This window comes from Thalassophryne amazonica, chromosome 3 (assembly GCF_902500255.1).
Source record: "Thalassophryne amazonica chromosome 3, fThaAma1.1, whole genome shotgun sequence".
NCBI lineage: Eukaryota > Metazoa > Chordata > Actinopteri > Batrachoidiformes > Batrachoididae > Thalassophryne > Thalassophryne amazonica.
Window position 1 is genome coordinate 119342797 of NC_047105.1, and position 19533 is coordinate 119362329.

General features: G+C 38.1%; 1 protein-coding gene and 1 long non-coding RNA gene across 2 annotated transcripts; both read left to right on the top strand.

Moving 5' to 3' along the window:
• The first annotated feature begins 1388 nt into the window (after positions 1-1388).
• LOC117507509 (AP-5 complex subunit beta-1-like) lies at positions 1389-19012 on the top strand. Its single transcript, XM_034167377.1, has 3 exons — positions 1389-1660; positions 10653-11447; positions 16565-19012. Exons 1-3 carry the CDS (start codon positions 1523-1525, stop codon positions 18512-18514), a joined length of 2883 nt encoding a protein of 960 aa, XP_034023268.1. The 5' UTR covers positions 1389-1522; the 3' UTR covers positions 18515-19012.
• On the top strand, positions 2963-3535 carry LOC117507511. The gene is made up of 2 exons (XR_004559733.1): positions 2963-3071; positions 3438-3535. It is a non-coding gene; the product is annotated as an uncharacterized LOC117507511 (long non-coding RNA).
• Positions 19013-19533: the final 521 nt, after the last annotated feature.

Here is a 19533-nt window from a genome sequence, read left to right on the forward strand (position 1 = left end):
CCTTGCTGCAAATGAAATCCATGGAAATCTATAGCGGTCAGTGTTCATCGTACATGGACACAATTTTTGGCTCTGTTACTTTCAAAGCTAGGCGGAGGCCATTCATCATCTGACTTGACCTTGGCCTTCAAGAGATGTGTCCTTGCTCACAATTTGGTAAACCTGTGTTACTTCTTTGAAAAGTCATTGGGAATACAGTGTTGTGGACATTTTTGGCTGTATGACCCTAAAAAATTATGTCAGTTGTCATTAAAGCTGGCTTAAGCCTTGAAGAGATGCATGTTAACTGTAAATTTGATGAACCTGTCTTAAAATCCTTGGAAAGATATTGAGAGTACAGTCTTCATCACCTCAAACATGGGATTGGGCTCTGTGACCTTCAATATTTGGTCAAGGTCACTTATCATTGAACTTGACCTATGACCTATGAAACGTTATAGGGAATACAGAATTTTGGGCTGAGAGACAGAAAGCATTTCCGTTGGGCTGACGGGGGACAATAAGGGTGTTTCTTTGAGAAAGTTGACTGTGTAGAAATTTTTTGCCCAATTTAAAGATGGTGATTTTATTCACTACTGATTTTATTGACTATTGATTTTATCTACACATAGTAACAAAAAACAATGACATGTCCCTTTCTTGCATTTTCACAAATAAAATAAAGCTTTCACAAACTTAAAGCTGTGTTTGAAGGAAACCTTAGCTTCTTTAGTATATTCAAGTCCCAATGTCACAACGAGGTACGGTACATTTGGATCTGGACCAAGTCTAGAGTGGTCCAGACGTAAAAACAGAACAACAACAGTGAAATGACACTTACTTTCATTTTCACATATAAAACTGTGTTTTTAATAATCTTTAGTGACTCTAGTAATACTATACTCCAGATTTAACAACTCTAGTGTAGTAATACTTGATCAGGATCCAGTGCAGTCCAAACGTGGATAAAACAATGAAATGACCCTTTCTTGCATTTTGACAAAGCTTTCAAGAAATCTAAAACTGCTTTCAAAATAAATATTCACCTCTCCAGTATAATCCAAGTCCATAACTGACAAATATAAGTACAGTAGTTTTTGATCTGGACCCAGACCAATGAGGATGCACATAAAAAAAGAAGCAAAATTACACTCACAAAAAAAATGACCACTGTCTCAAAATTTATGCACCGGACTGTAGAACTGCTATTCCTGAGGTCAGAGTTGCCCACTACGAAGTGTACTTGAAGTCACATATTTATGAATTTTCTCCAAAGATAAATAGAATGCTGGGATTTTCACACGTCTGCAAATCAAATCCTGCACTTTATTGTTCTGATAAATCTCGCATTCACACTCCGTAGCAGCAGGGGGCAGTGATGTCCTTTCAGGGATAAAGAAACACGTGATAACACGGAAGTTAGTGGAAGATTGTGTTTGTGTTGTGAACTGAAAAACAAAAGAAAAAAAAAAATCAGTTGAAGAAATTCGTGTCACGTATAAAGCGTCAACGAGCTGATAATTTGTTTGGGGTTTGAGTAGTAATGGAGGTGAAGTGGTCGGAGAGAGTGTCTGCTTTCCTCCGCAGCCCGTCGGATTTTCTTTGCGAGACTCAGCCGGAGGTTTTCCTCTCAGAGCTGCTGCGGGAGCTGCGAGACGACAGAGCCAGCAACAGCGTCAAGGTACGAAAATAATTAAAATAATCAAAAAAATATATGTAATCAGAGCCAGCAACAGCGTCAAGGTACGAAATAATTAAAATAATCAAAAAAATATATGTAATCAGAGCCAGCAACAGCGTCAAGGTACGAAAATCATTAAAATAATCAAAAAAATATATGTAATCAGAGCCAGCAACAGCGTCAAGGTACGAAAATCATTAAAATGATCAAAAAAATATATAATCAGAGCCAGTAACAGCGTCAAGGTACGAAAATCATTAAAATAATCAAAAAAAATATATAATCAGAGCCAGCAACAGCGTCAAGGTACGAAAATCATTAAAATAATCAAAAAAATATATGTAATCAGAGCCAGCAACAGCGTCAAGGTACGAAAATCATTAAAATAATCAAAAAAATATATGTAATCAGAGCCAGCAACAGCGTCAAGGTACGAAAATAATTAAAATAATCAAAAAAATATATGTAATCAGAGCCAGCAACAGCGTCAAGGTACGAAAATAATTAAAATAATCAAAAAAATATATGTAATCAGAGCCAGCAACAGCGTCAAGGTACGAAAATCATTAAAATAATCAAAAAAATATATGTAATCAGCGCCAGCAACAGCGTCAAGGTACGAAAATCATTAAAATGATCAAAAAAATATATAATCAGAGCCAGTAACAGCGTCAAGGTACGAAAATAATTAAAATAATCAAAAAAATATATGTAATCAGAGCCAGCAACAGCGTCAAGGTACGAAAATCATTAAAATAATCAAAAAAATATATGTAATCAGAGCCAGCAACAGCGTCAAGGTACGAAAATCATTAAAATGATCAAAAAAATATATAATCAGAGCCAGTAACAGCGTCAAGGTACGAAAATCATTAAAATAATCAAAAAAATATATAATCAGAGCCAGCAACAGCGTCAAGGTACGAAAATCATTAAAATAATCAAAAAAATATATGTAATCAGAGCCAGCAACAGCGTCAAGGTACGAAAATCATTAAAATAATCAAAAAAATATATAATCAGAGCCAGTAACAGCGTCAAGGTACGAAAATCATTAAAATAATCAAAAAAATATATGTAATCAGAGCCAGCAACAGCGTCAAGGTACGAAAATCATTAAAATGATCAAAAAAATATATGTAATCAGAGCCAGCAACAGCGTCAAGGTACGAAAATAATTAAAATAATCAAAAAAATATATGTAATCAGAGCCAGCAACAGCGTCAAGGTACGAAAATCATTAAAATAATCAAAAAAATATATGTAATCAGAGCCAGCAACAGCGTCAAGGTACGAAAATCATTAAAATAATCAAAAGAAATATTTAATCAGAGCCAGCAACAGCGTCAAGGTACGAAAATCATTAAAATAATAAAAAATATATGTAATCAGAGCCAGCAACAGCGTCAAGGTACGAAAATCATTAAATAATCAAAAGAAATATTTAATCAGAGCCAGCAACAGCGTCAAGGTACAAAAATCATTAAAATAATCAAAAAAAAAATATTTAATCAGAGCCAGCAGCAGCGTCAAGGTACGAAAATCATTAAAATAATCAAAAAAATATATGTAATCAGAGCCAGCAACAGCGTCAAGGTACGAAAATAATTAAAATAATAAAAAAATATATGTAATCAGAGCCAGCAACAGCGTCAAGGTACGAAAATCATTAAAATAATAAAAATATATGTAATCAGAGCCAGCAACAGCGTCAAGGTACGAAAATCATTAAAATAATAAAAAAATATATGTAATCAGAGCCAGCAACAGCGTCAAGGTACGAAAATAATTAAAATAATCAAAAAAATATATGTAATCAGAGCCAGCAACAGCGTCAAGGTACGAAAATAATTAAAATAATCAAAAAAATATATGTAATCAGAGCCAGCAACAGCGTCAAGGTACGAAAATCATTAAAATAATCAAAAAAATATATGTAATCAGCGCCAGCAACCGCGTCAAGGTACGAAAATCATTAAAATGATCAAAAAATATATAATCAGAGCCAGTAACAGCGTCAAGGTACGAAAATAATTAAAATAATCAAAAAAATATATGTAATCAGAGCCAGCAACAGCGTCAAGGTACGAAAATCATTAAAATAATCAAAAAAATATATGTAATCAGAGCCAGCAACAGCGTCAAGGTACGAAAATCATTAAAATGATCAAAAAAATATATAATCAGAGCCAGTAACAGCGTCAAGGTACGAAAATCATTAAAATAATCAAAAAAATATATAATCAGAGCCAGCAACAGCGTCAAGGTACGAAAATCATTAAAATAATCAAAAAAATATATGTAATCAGAGCCAGCAACAGCGTCAAGGTACGAAAATCATTAAAATAATCAAAAAAAATATATAATCAGAGCCAGTAACAGCGTCAAGGTACGAAAATCATTAAAATAATCAAAAAAATATAGGTAATCAGAGCCAGCAACAGCGTCAAGGTACGAAAATCATTAAAATGATCAAAAAAATATATGTAATCAGAGCCAGCAACAGCGTCAAGGTACGAAAATAATTAAAATAATCAAAAAAATATATGTAATCAGAGCCAGCAACAGCGTCAAGGTACGAAAATCATTAAAATAATCAAAAAAATATATGTAATCAGAGCCAGCAACAGCGTCAAGGTACGAAAATCATTAAAATAATCAAAAGAAATATTTAATCAGAGCCAGCAACAGCGTCAAGGTACGAAAATCATTAAAATAATAAAAAAATATATGTAATCAGAGCCAGCAACAGCGTCAAGGTACGAAAATCATTAAAATAATCAAAAGAAATATTTAATCAGAGCCAGCAACAGCGTCAAGGTACAAAAATCATTAAAATAATCAAAAAAAAAATATTTAATCAGAGCCAGCAGCAGCGTCAAGGTACGAAAATCATTAAAATAATCAAAAAAATATATGTAATCAGAGCCAGCAACAGCGTCAAGGTACGAAAATAATTAAAATAATAAAAAAATATATGTAATCAGAGCCAGCAACAGCGTCAAGGTACGAAAATCATTAAAATAATAAAAAATATATGTAATCAGAGCCAGCAACAGCGTCAAGGTACGAAAATCATTAAAATAATAAAAAAAATATATGTAATCAGAGCCAGCAACAGCGTCAAGGTACGAAAATCATTAAAATAATAAAAAAAATATATGTAATCAGAGCCAGCAACAGCGTCAAGGTACGAAAATCATTAAAATAATAAAAAAAAAATATATGTAATCAGAGCCAGCAACAGCGTCAAGGTACGAAAATCATTAAAATAATTAAAAAAAAATATATGTAATCAGAGCCAGCAACAGCGTCAAGGTACGAAAATCATTAAAATAATTTAAAAAAAAAATATGTAATCAGAGCCAGCAACAGCGTCAAGGTACGAAAATAATTAAAATAATAAAAAAATATATGTAATCAGAGCCAGCAACAGCGTCAAGGTACGAAAATAATTAAAATAATAAAAAAATATATGTAATCAGAGCCAGCAACAGCGTCAAGGTACGAAAATCATTAAAATAATAAAAAATATATGTAATCAGAGCCAGCAACAGCGTCAAGGTACGAAAATCATTAAAATAATCAAAAAAATATATGTAATCAGAGCCAGCAACAGCGTCAAGGTACGAAAATCATTAAAATAATCAAAAAAATATATGTAATCAGAGCCAGCAACAGCGTCAAGGTACGAAAATCATTAAAATAATTAAAAAAAAATATATGTAATCAGAGCCAGCAACAGCGTCAAGGTACGAAAATCATTAAAATAATAAAAAAAATATATATATGTAATCAGAGCCAGCAACAGCGTCAAGGTACGAAAATCATTAAAATAATAAAAAAAATATATGTAATCAGAGCCAGCAACAGCGTCAAGGTACGAAAATCATTAAAATAATAAAAAAATATATGTAATCAGAGCCAGCAACAGCGTCAAGGTACGAAAATCATTAAAATAATCAAAACAAATATTTAATCAGAGCCAGCAACAGCGTCAAGGTACGAAAATCATTAAAATAATAAAAAATATATGTAATCAGAGCCAGCAACAGCGTCAAGGTACGAAAATCATTAAAATAATAAAAAAAATATATGTAATCAGAGCCAGCAACAGCGTCAAGGTACGAAAATCATTAAAATAATAAAAAAATATATGTAATCAGAGCCAGCAACAGCGTCAAGGTACGAAAATAATTAAAATAATAAAAAAATATATGTAATCAGAGCCAGCAACAGCGTCAAGGTATGAAAATCATTAAAATAATAAAAAAAATATATGTAATCAGAGCCAGCAACAGCGTCAAGGTACGAAAATAATTAAAATAATCAAAAAAAATATTAATCAGAGCCAGCAAGAGCGTCAAGGTACGAAAATCATTAAAATAATAAAAAAATATATGTAATCAGAGCCAGCAACAGCGTCAAGGTATGAAAATCATTAAAATAATCAAAACAAATATTTAATCAGAGCCAGCAACAGCGTCAAGGTACGAAAATCATTAAAATAATAAAAAATATATGTAATCAGAGCCAGCAACGGCGTCAAGGTACGAAAATCATTAAAATAATAAAAAAATATATATATGTAATCAGAGCCAGCAACGGCGTCAAGGTACGAAAATCATTAAAATAATAAAAAAATATATATATGTAATCAGAGCCAGCAACGGCGTCAAGGTACGAAAATCATTAAAATAATAAAAAAAAAATATATATGTAATCAGAGCCAGCAACGGCGTCAAGGTACGAAAATCATTAAAATAATAAAAAAAATATTTAATCAGAGCCAGCAACAGCGTCAAGGTACGAAAATCATTAAAATAATAAAAAAATATATGTAATCAGAGCCAGCAACAGCGTCAAGGTACGAAAATCATTAAAATAATCAAAAGAAATATTTAATCAGAGCCAGCAACAGCGTCAAGGTACAAAAATCATTAAAATAATCAAAAAAAAAATATTTAATCAGAGCCAGCAGCAGCGTCAAGGTACGAAAATCATTAAAATAATAAAAAATATATGTAATCAGAGCCAGCAACAGCGTCAAGGTACGAAAATCATTAAAATAATAAAAAAATATATGTAATCAGAGCCAGCAACAGCGTCAAGGTACGAAAATCATTAAAATAATAAAAAAATATATGTAATCAGAGCCAGCAACAGCGTCAAGGTACGAAAATCATTAAAATAATAAAAAAATATATGTAATCAGAGCCAGCAACAGCGTCAAGGTACGAAAATCATTAAAATAATGAAAAAAAAATATATGTAATCAGAGCCAGCAACAGCGTCAAGGTACGAAAATCATTAAAATAATAAAAAATATATATGTAATCAGAGCCAGCAACAGCGTCAAGGTATGAAAATCATTAAAATAATAAAAAATATATATGTAATCAGAGCCAGCAACAGCGTCAACGTACATAAATCATTAAAATAATAAAAATATATCTACACTCAACAAAAATATAAACGCAACACTTTTGGTTTTGCTCCCATTTTGTATGAGATGAACTCAAAGATCTAAAACTTTTTCCACATACACAATATCACCATTTCCCTCAAATATTCTTCACAAACCAGTCTAACTCTGTGATAGTAAGCACTTCTCCTTTGCTGAGATAATCCATCCCACCTCACAGGTATGCCATATCAAGATGCTGATTAGACACCATGATTAGTGCACAGGTGTGCCTTAGACTGTCCACAATAAAAGGCCACTATGAAAGGTGCAGTTTTGTTTTAATGGGGGGGATACCAGTCAGTATCTGGTGTGACCACCATTTGCCTCATGCAGTGCAACACATCTCCTTCGCATAGAGTTGATCAGGTTGTCAGTTGTGGCCTGTGGAATGTTGGTCCACTCCTCTTCAATGGCTGTGCGAAGTTGCTGGATATTGGCAGGAACTGGTACACGCTGTCGTATATGCCGGTCCAGCATCCCAAACATGCTCAATGGGCGACATGTACATAAAAAAATATATATATGTAATCAGAGCCAACAACAGCGTCAAGGTACAAAAATCATTAAAATAATAAAAATATATATATGTAATTAGAGCCAGCAACAGCGTCAAGGTACAAAAATCATTAAAATAATAAAAAAATATATGTAATCAGAGCCAGCAACAGCGTCAAGGTACAAAAATCATTAAAATAATAAAAATATATATATGTAATCAGAGCCAGCAACAGCGTCAAGGTACAAAAATCATTAAAATAATAAAAATATATATATGTAATTAGAGCCAACAACAGCGTCAAGGTACAAAAATCATTAAAATAATAAAAATATATATATGTAATTAGAGCCAGCAACAGCGTCAAGGTACAAAAATCATTAAAATAATAAAAATATATATATGTAATTAGAGCCAGCAACAGCGTCAAGGTACAAAAATCATTAAAATAATAAAAATATATGTAATCAGAGCCAGCAACAGCGTCAAGGTCCAAAAATCATTAAATTAATAATAATAATAATAATATATATATATATATATATATATATATATATATATATATATATATATATAAAAAATCAGAGCCAGCAACAGCATCAAGGTACAAAAATCATTAAACATAATAAAAAATATATATATAATCAGAGCCTGCAACAGTGTCAAGGTACAAACATCATTAAAAATAATAAAAATATATATAATCAGAGCCAGCAACAGTGTCAAGGTACAAAAAATCATTACAAATGATCAAAATATAGATGGATTAATGTGATTAACTATCAGATGACAAGGTAAAACCTCTTAAATCATTCTAAAGTCAGTTTTAAGCAGAAATGAGACAATACTCGGTGACGCTTTGAAATGACCGGTGTCCTGTCGAGATGAGGTGAACGTCAAGATGAGGTGCCTCGCGCAACTGCACATCGGGAGATGATGTAACTCGCTCGACGTGCAACTGCGCATGCCCATTTTTTTTTTTTCCAAAGTTTTTTTTTTATTAATTGTATTCAGTGTATTTATAGCCAACTAAGTAAAACATTTTCTGTATTTTACGTTAGGAGCATAAATGTATGTATATGTATATTTTGCCTGTCGAAATAAGATAACTCCAGGTTAAAAATACTTATCGTTTTATAGTGAGTACAACCCCTGGCAAAAAGTATGGAATCACCGGCCTCGGAGGATGTTCATTCAGTTGTTTAATTTAGTAGAAAAAAAGCAGATCACAGACATGACACAAAACTAAAGTCATTTCAAATGGCAACTTTCTGGCTTTAAGAAACACTATAAGAAATCAGGAAAAAAAATTGTGGCAGTCAGTAACGGTTACTTTTTTAGACCAAGCAGAGGGAAAAAATATAGAATCACTCAGTTCTGAGGAAAAAATTATGGAATCATGAAAAACAAAAGAACGTTCCAACACATCACTAGTATTTTGTTGCCCCACCTCTGGCTTTTATAACAGCTTGCAGTCTCTGAGGCATAGACTTAATGAGTGACAAACAGTATTCTTCATCAATCTGGCTCCAACTTTCTCTGATTGCTGTTGCCAGATCAGCTTTGCAGGTTGGAGCCTTGTCATGGACCATTTTCTTCAACTTCCACCAAAGATTTTCAGTTGGATTGAGATCTGGACTATTTGCAGACCATGACATTGACCCTATGTGTCTTTTTGCAAGGAATGTTTTCACAGTTTTTGCTCTATGGCAAGATGCATTATCATCTTGAAAAATGATTTCATCATCCCCAAACATCCTTTCAATTAATGGGATAAGAAAAGTGTCCAAAATATCAACGTAAACTTGTGCATTTATTGATGATGTAATGACAGCCATCTCCCCAGTGCCTTTACCTGACATGCAGCCCAATGATGTCTTCTTTGGTCTACCAGTATGTTTGCCTTTAACAACCTTCCCATGTTGTTTGTATTTGGTCCAGAGTTTAGACACAGCTGACTGTGAACAACCAACATCTTTTGCAACATTGCGTGATGATTTACCCTCTTTTAAGAGTTTGATAATCCTCTCCTTTGTTTCAATTGACATCTCTCGTGTTGGAGCCATGATTCATGTCAGTCCACTTGGTGCAACAGCTCTCCAAGGTGTGATCACTGTGATTTTTTTCCCTCTGCTTGGTCTAAAAAAGTAACCGTTACTGACTGCCACAATTTTTTTTTCTGATTTCTTATCGTGTTTCTTAAAGCCAGAAAGTTGCCATTTGAAATGACTTTAGTTTTGTGTCATGTCTGTGTTCTGCTTTTTTCTACAAAATTAAACAACTGAATGAACATCCTCCGAGGCCGGTGATTCCATCATTATTGCCAGGGGTTGTAGATTTTATACATTACTACGTTCGGATGAGCAATTTCGACATTTACTTGTCCATCAAAATAAGCGAACTTCGTCAAGTAATTTCTTCAGTGCACACATATGCAGTTACGCGAGGAACCTCATCTTGATGAAGCACCTCCACTCGACAGTCTTATCTGTCGAGATGAGGTGCCACGCACAAAAAGGTCGACGACGCACCTCATCTCGACAGAACACCGGCACCCAGTGAACGCATCAGCTAGGATCTCATGTATCAGTGGAGCTCTGATCACTTCCTCTGTCTTTTATGATGAAATAATGCTGAATTTATGTGGAAACAATTATTATACAAAATGCTTCAGATAATCTGTCGCTGAGACAGATGATGACTGGAGTGTAGTTTGAAGCAGAAATGAGGTGATAAATTGTGAACCGCGGCTAATGACGCATGTGCAGTGAAGACAGGGCAGACCAAGTTTTGTGGGGACTGTTCGGTCTGCAACACCGGGAGGATACATCATCTCCTGATGACTCTTGTTTGGTTTGGTGCTGTTTGAACAGCTGCCCACATTGGAGTTGACACAAATAGTTCTGAGCTCCAAGTGCAGAATGTCAGTTACTTTTACTGTCTTTACCTTTAGCTCATGTGAACTGAAAGAGAAGTGGTTTTGGTGTTTTTGTGGTCTGCCCTGTGGTCATTGCCTTCATCTTTCTCAGGTTCTGCTGCTGTCCCCACTGTGTGAGTATCCAGCACTGCTGTGTCCCTCTGACTCTGTGGCTGAGGAGACGGCCCTGGAGCTCATGTCTGTCTTTGCCCAGTGTCCTCCCAAGGCCACACAGTTTCGATGTCACCTCCAGCTGGCTCTCACCACTGTGCTCATCTGCACTTCCTGTGTGAACAACTTCTCCCGTGCAGCTCAGGATTTTTTAGAGATGCTTCTGCAGATAGTCCAAGACACCAGTGATCTCCACGGTGACGGTGCTCTGCGCGCAGTGCGGGCCACAGCTTGCGATTGCCTCAGGGAGCTGGAAGCCTGCTGCCCCGGCCTCCTCGCCCAGCGCCTCGAGCTGTTGAGTGGACTTAGACAGCAAGAAATCTCCAGGCTCCACCAGGCCTACACAGGACTCCAAACTCTGGTGTTAAGAAATACTGTGTATCTGCTCACGCAGGAGAACGGAGCTGGTACTGAGCATCTGAAAGCTCTTCTGGGGGGAAATTCATTGTTTGCTTGGGAAGCGGAGCACGACCTGGGCCTGATGAACAACAAGGACTCTGCTCTGCTCTCATCCATCGTCGTTAGCCCCATGGGCACAGTGCCAGTCCTAAATACTGGGCCAGACTGTAAGGAGCTGCGATCTGTTCTGTCCTCCCTCTTGGAGGAGTCGTACCTCCTCACACCTCTGTGCCAGGCTGCACTCTTACACAGACTGATCGAGGTGGTTGTCATGGTGCCTGCAGTTCCTCCAGCCATATTCCGAACTCAGCTCCTGCGTCTGCTCGGCACCACGGAGGTTTGCGTTGTTGTCAAACACGAAAAAGTATATTTTGTTTGCGTGAACAGTTATAATTTGATTGTTTCAAGTAAGTGTTGTGATACTAGAGTGCTCTTTGTAGTACTTGTTTCATCAGACGTAGGCCCCATGTCCACCTCAGTGCTTTTCCAACAGGTAGGGGAACCAAAAATGCTGTATGGACACATGGTTTTATCAGGTGGTAATCTTTTTAAGAGCAACGTGCTGTGATATGTAAATACAGAAACATGTTAAAGAGTGTGAGAGCTCTTCCACGGTTTCCCCTCAGCTGAAACTCTGAATGGTTTGCACATTAATGATTTGGTCATTTCAAACAAAGCAGCTCACTTAGTGCAGCAGATAACTGAAACAATCCTCCAAATGGTGATACAAGCACCAAATTTGGCAAAAATACACCTCAGACATTAATGTTTTGAAAAAAACTAACTGGCCACTTGAATTTTCAATAGGAAGCCCGGAAGGGGTCAGTTGAAGAATTACATAGGGGTCAAAATTTAAAAATGCTCCAATCAAATTGACAACTACATTACATTATTTGTCTGATCCTAAAGATTCCAAAAAGGTATAGTTTGGACTATCTATGACTGAATGTTATGGAGATATGGGGTAAAAACTGCAAGAATGATCACAAAGGTCAATTTCAGTTTGTATAGCGGACAAAGTGATGCAAATTATTGGTTGAGCTAATAGGATTAATAAATGGAATAGTTTTGACTGTGTTGAATGTTTGGTCTCCAAAGTAAAGGTAAAACAATGTCGACGTCCATTGGATTCTATGACGTGACATATGTTACCCCATAACATGATAACTAAGCATGATACATGGTCCAAACTATTTTTGCATCACTCTTTACCAACGTTGGAGCAACTTCAGCTTTTGACTCCTGTACAACTGAAACTGACATTTGTCACCATTCTTGCTGTTTTTATCCCATAACCCCATGGAATTCAGTCACAGATAGTCCAAACTATACCTTTTGGAATCTTTAGGATCAGGCAAATAATGTGGTATAGTTTTCAATTGACCCCTATCTGAACGCCAATTGAAACATCAAGTGGCCAATCATTTTTTTTTTCTTTTCAAAAGAGGAATGTCTGAGTATTTGTGCCGAATTTAATGCTTGTATCACCATTTGAAGGATTCCGCTTTAAATATTCTCTTATCTGCTGTACCTCCCTCACATATACATTTTTAGACACCCTTTCTTGCATGCGCCAGTTGACACAAGGTGTGAAATGACATGAACAAAAATTAATTAGTCTTTAATTTCTTCTAATTACAGTATCTCATGTTACAACAAAGTGCTTTTTTTCCCCTGAAATTATTTTATGAAAGTTACATTATATCTAGAAAACTGAAAATGCAAAGGAAACACTGTAAAAAAACAAACAAAAAAACAACAAAAAAAAACCATCTGGCCTAATTTTCCTATTCAGCATGGAAATACCCAGATATCTAAATCAGAGACAACCTTTAGTGCAAGTGGATTTATTTTTTAGCAGTAGCTCGGATGATGATCAGAGCTGATGCGCACATATCTACTAGTGCCATGTGACCAGACAAGATGATTTTGACAAATGAAAAGACACTTTTTGACGAGCAGACATAAAATAAGAAAAATGACCTGTATTAACATTGTACATGCATGAGAAACCTGTTAGATTTCTCCTAATCCGTTAATGATCTTAATCCAATAAAACCATGTGAAACCAGAAAGGCTGGTGGTGCCATTACAGGTTTAGGTAACTTTAGCAAATATCTTTAAAACATAGTGTAAAGTGTAGGTGACACCAAAAAAATGTGCACAAATAATCACTAAAAATGACAAAATGTTGATATTTTAAAAAATATTCTGAAGAATAAAAGTCGATAAGTATGCAGGTGAAGGATAAACTACAGCCGTCTGAAGCCTGCGCTCTATTTCAGCCCCGTTCAGCCTTCAGCCGTATTGTTACTACGTCAGCACCAGAACGCCACCTGCTGATTCAAGCCCAAATCAATTGTAAACATGGCGGGGGTTGAGCTGTTTTTTATTGTTGTTGTTGTTGGTTTTGAGCCTTATTTAGATGACAGTAAACTTTGGAGGAAAACCTTCAGTCTGACAACAGTGACAATATTGGCAGAATTCAGAACAGAATGGTGATTATAAAAAAATAAATAATGCGGGTGATTTCGGCATGGGTGGAGGTGCTAAACTTTTTTTGCCAGCTCTGGTCATAATTAACTGATTAAAAAATAGCTTTACTGTCTGTGACATCAGAAAAAAGTGATGAGGAAGTGTGAATTTTTTTTTTTCCCTTAGAAACAATTTCAAATCTGAAAAATGTCAAGAGGGACTGACAATATCAGCTATTTTTTAAATAAATGTTTCCTTCTTGCGTAGAGTTGGTATACCATACGTTAGTAGCGTAACACATTATTAAATATTAAGACCATTCACACAAGAAGTACATAATAGTCTTACCTGTCCATTTCAGTGAGATCATCTTTAAACTTATCCACCTTTACAAAACGACATCTGAAAATAATTTAATTCCTTCTGTCTTGGCTGAAGAAAAGTCCATTTGTTACAAGGCACTTTGGTGTCAGCACTTTGGAGCCATCCGTTATTGCGGCTGATTGATTCTCTGTTGTTAACAATCCGCTTTGCACTACAAGTTAAAAGAGTCGCAGAGTCTCATGTACTCATAATGTCTCAGTCTGCACGCGACGACGTTATCCCATGATCCAGATTATTTCAGATAAAATAATCTGAAAATACTCAGTTTTGTGTCCGTGTTGAGTGGAGAAGCTGTGCATATGCGATCGTCAATATAAGTGTTCCACGTGCCATTCTGCCGGTGAGAATTAACCATTCTGACACCGAAAACACGGTGCAGCTCCGACCTGAACCACTTGGTGGAAACGGGGCTGTCACTAGCCTGTAAAAATCCATAAATTAATAGGACTACTAAAATAATGGTTCCAGAGCTGACGCTACGTCCTCCTTCTTCTCCAATGTCAGCACTCGCCGGGAAATTCCTGGTTTTTAGTGGCGCACAGTTCAAAATCTGAATATTTCTCTCTTCTAGAACTGTGCACCAGGAAAGGAAAAAAATTCAAACTGTTGTTTAATTTTAGTCTTAAATATTCATGAAAACATGGCATTATGTGCCACCTACACTTTAAGTCAATACATATTTTGTCTGGAAGCAATTTTAAAACATGGCATGTGCAGTGCTCCCCCATTCCAAGCTTTAACCAGATATGTGATCCATGGGAGTTTCTTGCTTTTTATTAAAATAATCATATAGTACGTAAAACAATTCAGGCCACATGAGTTGATTTTACACCTTATTTTTTAAATTTTACCATCTGAACACGTTATTGTTTAATAGGTGTGGAAATGGAGAAAAAAATGAATCTACAAAATAGGTTCATTTATATTTGAGGTTTTTTATTTCTGTACTTAAAATATAGGAATTCTCATAATTCTGACCGGGACTGTAGCTGACCTTTTATAGATGAAGTTAATAAACTAGCTTATACGCAAATTTTGAATTGGTGGTGACTGGACTGTGGTGCATTACAGTGAAACCATGGATGTGCACAGTGTGTTGTACAAGCCATGTGGTGCACAGTCAAACCATGGATTTGGGAGTGTTGTTTTATGACAATGTGCCTTTAACCCCTTTCACACCGGGCCAACATAGTTGCGTAATGCGGCATACCGACTACGCCGAGCTTATGCAGCCCTACCTGGCAATACATTGAGAGAAGCAAAGGGGTCTGTGAAATGGATGCAAAAAAAATTAAACGATTTATTTTTTCACGGACTTTCAGCGTAGAGCACTGGACGCAGTGCTCTACACAAGCCTACACAACACCGTAGTACTGTACACCATGCCTCCACAATTGTACACAACCCTACGCCAGTTTGGCAAAAAATCCTTTTATGCTGCGTTTACACATAACAATGGCAAGTCATGAATGCCACGAAGTATACATTCTTGGCTGCTGATCACGAATGTGATGATTAGGGGCAGAGGTGTCAGGTGTCCCCAGGAACTGCTGCAACCTGTTACTACACGTTACAATTAATGGCACGTGCTGCTGGAGAATTATCAAGAACCATTATGCACGGTCAAGAATAAGGTTCCGCATTGTTGCGCATAACAGTGCATCGTTACGTTCGGTCACGTTGTGAATAAGGCGAATTGTCTCCACACACACACACACACATTCATCCTACCATCAGTTGCTGAGCAATACAGATCGCTCCAGTTTGCTCCTAAAAATCCACAGCAGAAGAACTTTGTGATTGCATACTTAGTTGGGTTCTGTGCCATAGAGTGGCGCAGACAGGAAGACGAGACGGGGAGAGCCAGATGTGTGGCTTCACGCAGCTCTCGTCTCACTCGTTTTCCCAAACATCAGGCACATGCAGCAGGTGGAACACCTGCAGGAGCGCGTTGATGAGCATTGGAATGAGACATTTGGCCGACTTGGCGTCACTGTCTTTCTTCGGCATACTGCAGCAATGAAATTGAATGCGATGCAGGAGGGTTTAATTGTGCGCACGTCAGAGAAAAACGCTGTCACGCTCTATTAAGGATCACCACTAATCAAGACGGAGCAACACACTTAGTTGCAACCTCCACAACATGAGGCGAAATGAGGGTGGTGTGACATTCGTGGAAGATTTTTTTGATAGCCAAAAACATGCTCCAGGAAAATCATGAATATCACGCACCAACACGCACTATTAAGAAACCTATTCAGATGCCTTAAGTCACAGAATAAGAATGTCAAGAATGTGCCAAGAATGACGCAAATGACATTTTTTTAAATCAGTACATACGTACCTGCATTGCTAGATTTTATTCATCCCGCTGGACTCTGCTGGACTTTGCTGGCAGTGAAGCTTCAAAACCACGGAAGAACAGGCGGGCCAGGCTTCCCCCCTGCGTGCAACTTACACAGCCATTCCTGCGTACTAGATCCGCAGCACAATGTAACTCTACACCGGCCCGGTGTGAATGGGGCTTTAGAAGCAAACCTGTGCATACCATAATGCAGAATGTCTGAATTGTAGAATATTTTTGTTTCCTTTCAGGTTTGTCTCTTTCACGTAATTCTGATGATGAAGTCGGCATTCACAGACAGTTTGTTCAGTGCTGAAGAAGAAGCATTCATCCTCAAACGGCTGGTCATGCTTTCCCAGCATGCTCTGCTCAGTTCACCCGAGAAGCTGTTCTACATGCATTGTATCTTGCACTTTCCTGAGAACCGGCCAATCGACTTTAGCGATGGTGATGAGACCCTCCCTGTACTCCTGACTCCTCAGCTAGCGGCAGTCCTTGCGCCCACTGTCTTCAGTGACCACGCCACCATGCTAGCCCGATTCAACCTGTTGTCACTGGTCTCCCTGGAGGAGGGGGAGGAGGAGGGCAGGGGGCTGGTTTACCTCTACGAGCACCTCACCTCTCTGCTCCACATCGTGGAAAAACGGGGTAGCTGGGAAATGGTAGTCACCTTCTTTAGATCGGTCTTCATCTTTCTTTTGCACTTTGGCCACATGGGGAGCTACTGCCACAGCCTGACCCAGAAGCTGTGTCGGCTCTACCTCGGACAACCCCTGCTGGCCCCGCACCTCATCAACCTGTCAGACCAGGTCCAGGACAAGATCTGTGAGTCCAGCTGGGCTGTGGATCTCCTCAAAGGTTTGCAGAGAACCATCACTGAGGCTCCACTTACCCATGTCACTTTGCAAGACCTCAACTGGCACCTGAAGGTGTTGGGTCGAGTTGCGACAGAAGTGGAAATCCCCCAGCACACCACCCTCAGGTTTCTGTCCGGCATCATCACGCCATCTTCATCCTCACTGTGCGTGAACGGAGACTGGCATCTAGGGAACGGCATGCTGGGGGTTTGCCGGAAACTTCTCATACACCCCAGTCTGGACTCAATCTTCATCCCCCTGGCTGACATCCTGCAGCATCTCACCTGCCACTACGGAGACATAGACATCCAAGATCACTCCCGCCTATATTACACGCTCCTCACCACTCTGTCCCCAGAGAAGCTGGCTGAAGTGTTGGCACAAGGTGCAGTGGAAGGTCAACTTGTCAAAAAGCGCACACTGTCGGCCATTGTGGCAGAGAGTGATGGCTTGTCTAGTGCTCTAACTGTCCAACAGACTGATCGGCCAGTTTTTAAGCTGGTTGAGTGGCATATTTCCAAACCAAAACCAGACAAGGACGACGACCTAGAAGGGAAGCTTGACACAGGCACTAAGATAAATGAGACGGCGATCAGTGCAGGCGAAACGAATGCGAGCACAGCTTTGGAGGCTTACAGAGCTCAGTTTGAGAATCCCGACTTTGCCTCAGAAATAAACCTAGACTACCAGCTCATACATGCAAAGGTTCATGACCCCGGCTTTGATCAGGTCTTCAGCATCCGGCTGCACTTCAGCCTCAAGAACAGCCACTTTAAGGAACTGAATGATATCACTGTGCCATGTCTGTTCAGGGAGAGCGCACCACCCATGGTGACGCTAAGACTCACACCAAAGCAACCATTCCCCAACATCCTCCACGTCAGCGCCATCTTCACCAGCCAAGACGGCCTCTCCTGGCACACCAACCTCCCAGATGTCCATGTGGCTTTTCATCAAATCTTCATGCCTCTGCCTGCCCCACCCGCCTGGGGACAGCGTGACAAATTGAGCTTGTTTGAGGAATTATGGGAAGAAATCTGCTCCAGCGGTGAGAGAGAAGATCCCTCTGATTGCACTACCAGTCTGTTCTGTTGGCAGCTGAAGAATGCATCTCCAAGCGTCCTGGTGGAGAAACACTTTACTCCCTACCTCCTATCAGACACGACTGAGGGAGAATATAAAGTGCTTCTCTTCCTTCCGCCACATTCTCATGTTCTGCTGAAGATCAGGTCTGAGGAGGAAGCTGTGCACTTCCACATCGCCACAGACAACTGGCAGCTTCTGCCTTACATCAGTTCTTTTCTACTGATGAGCACATCTTCACTGCAGGACGTGAAGAGCTGACTGCAATGAATCCTGTTTTAGCCCATGATGGAACCAACACTGAAGTTGTTAAATTACTGACAAATTAAAATCACACAAAATAGTTGATTGAAAATAAATTGCACTTTAATTTTCTTGGCATGAAATTTAACACATGTAGAATTAAATAAATAAATTCTCTTTTCCTAAACAGTCGAGATGTTCACTCATTAAAAATAAATTTGCTTTACAGCAGAGGTCACCAATCCTGCTCTTGGAGATCATCTGTCCTTTACAACTCTTCCTGCTGCACTGCCAGCCAAACTCAGGAGTGCTCAGCCAAGCAAGAACCAGGAAATGGCAGATGTGACCAAACAGCTGTGGTTGCAGCAAGTTCACACGGAGAACCTGCGGGGCTGGTGATCTCCAGGATCAGGGCTGATGGTTTCACAAACACCACCTCCAGATTCCATCTTTGTGAAGATAAATCTCAGCTTAATGCACTTAGACTTCAGACATTTTAAGGCAAATGTTTCAGCAGACTTGAGTTGCTAAATACTCTATCCACAGGCTTAAACGAGGCAAAATCATTTTTTTCTGATCACATTTTGTAACATTGCATTTATTAAGATAGTAGTGTGTAATACACATAAGTCGTCATGCACATTTTTTGAGGAGCCAGTTCTCAAATGAACTTTTTTTTTTTTTTTTAATGAAAAGGAGCTGCTGCTTGCCACACCCCCTCTACCAGTTCAGTGGGCGTGTCTCTTAGCACAGAGCCCAGATATGGAGTTAAGTGAAAGTCCAAAATGTTTCTGTTTTTGTAATGGGATCGCCACAGATAGTGATGCACTGAAGGAGTCTATAATGAAACCTCAGGTTTAAACTGCACATCTCTGGTAAATGAACTGACTAATCAAAATAGAGTTATGGAAATATTGAGGTATTGTGCTTTAATTTTGGTGCCATATGCCCTTGAAACTGGAGTCGTAAACATGGGGAAATTAGGATGATTTCATCTGCTGCTGATAAACAGTGACATCAACCTGTCAGTCAAGTTG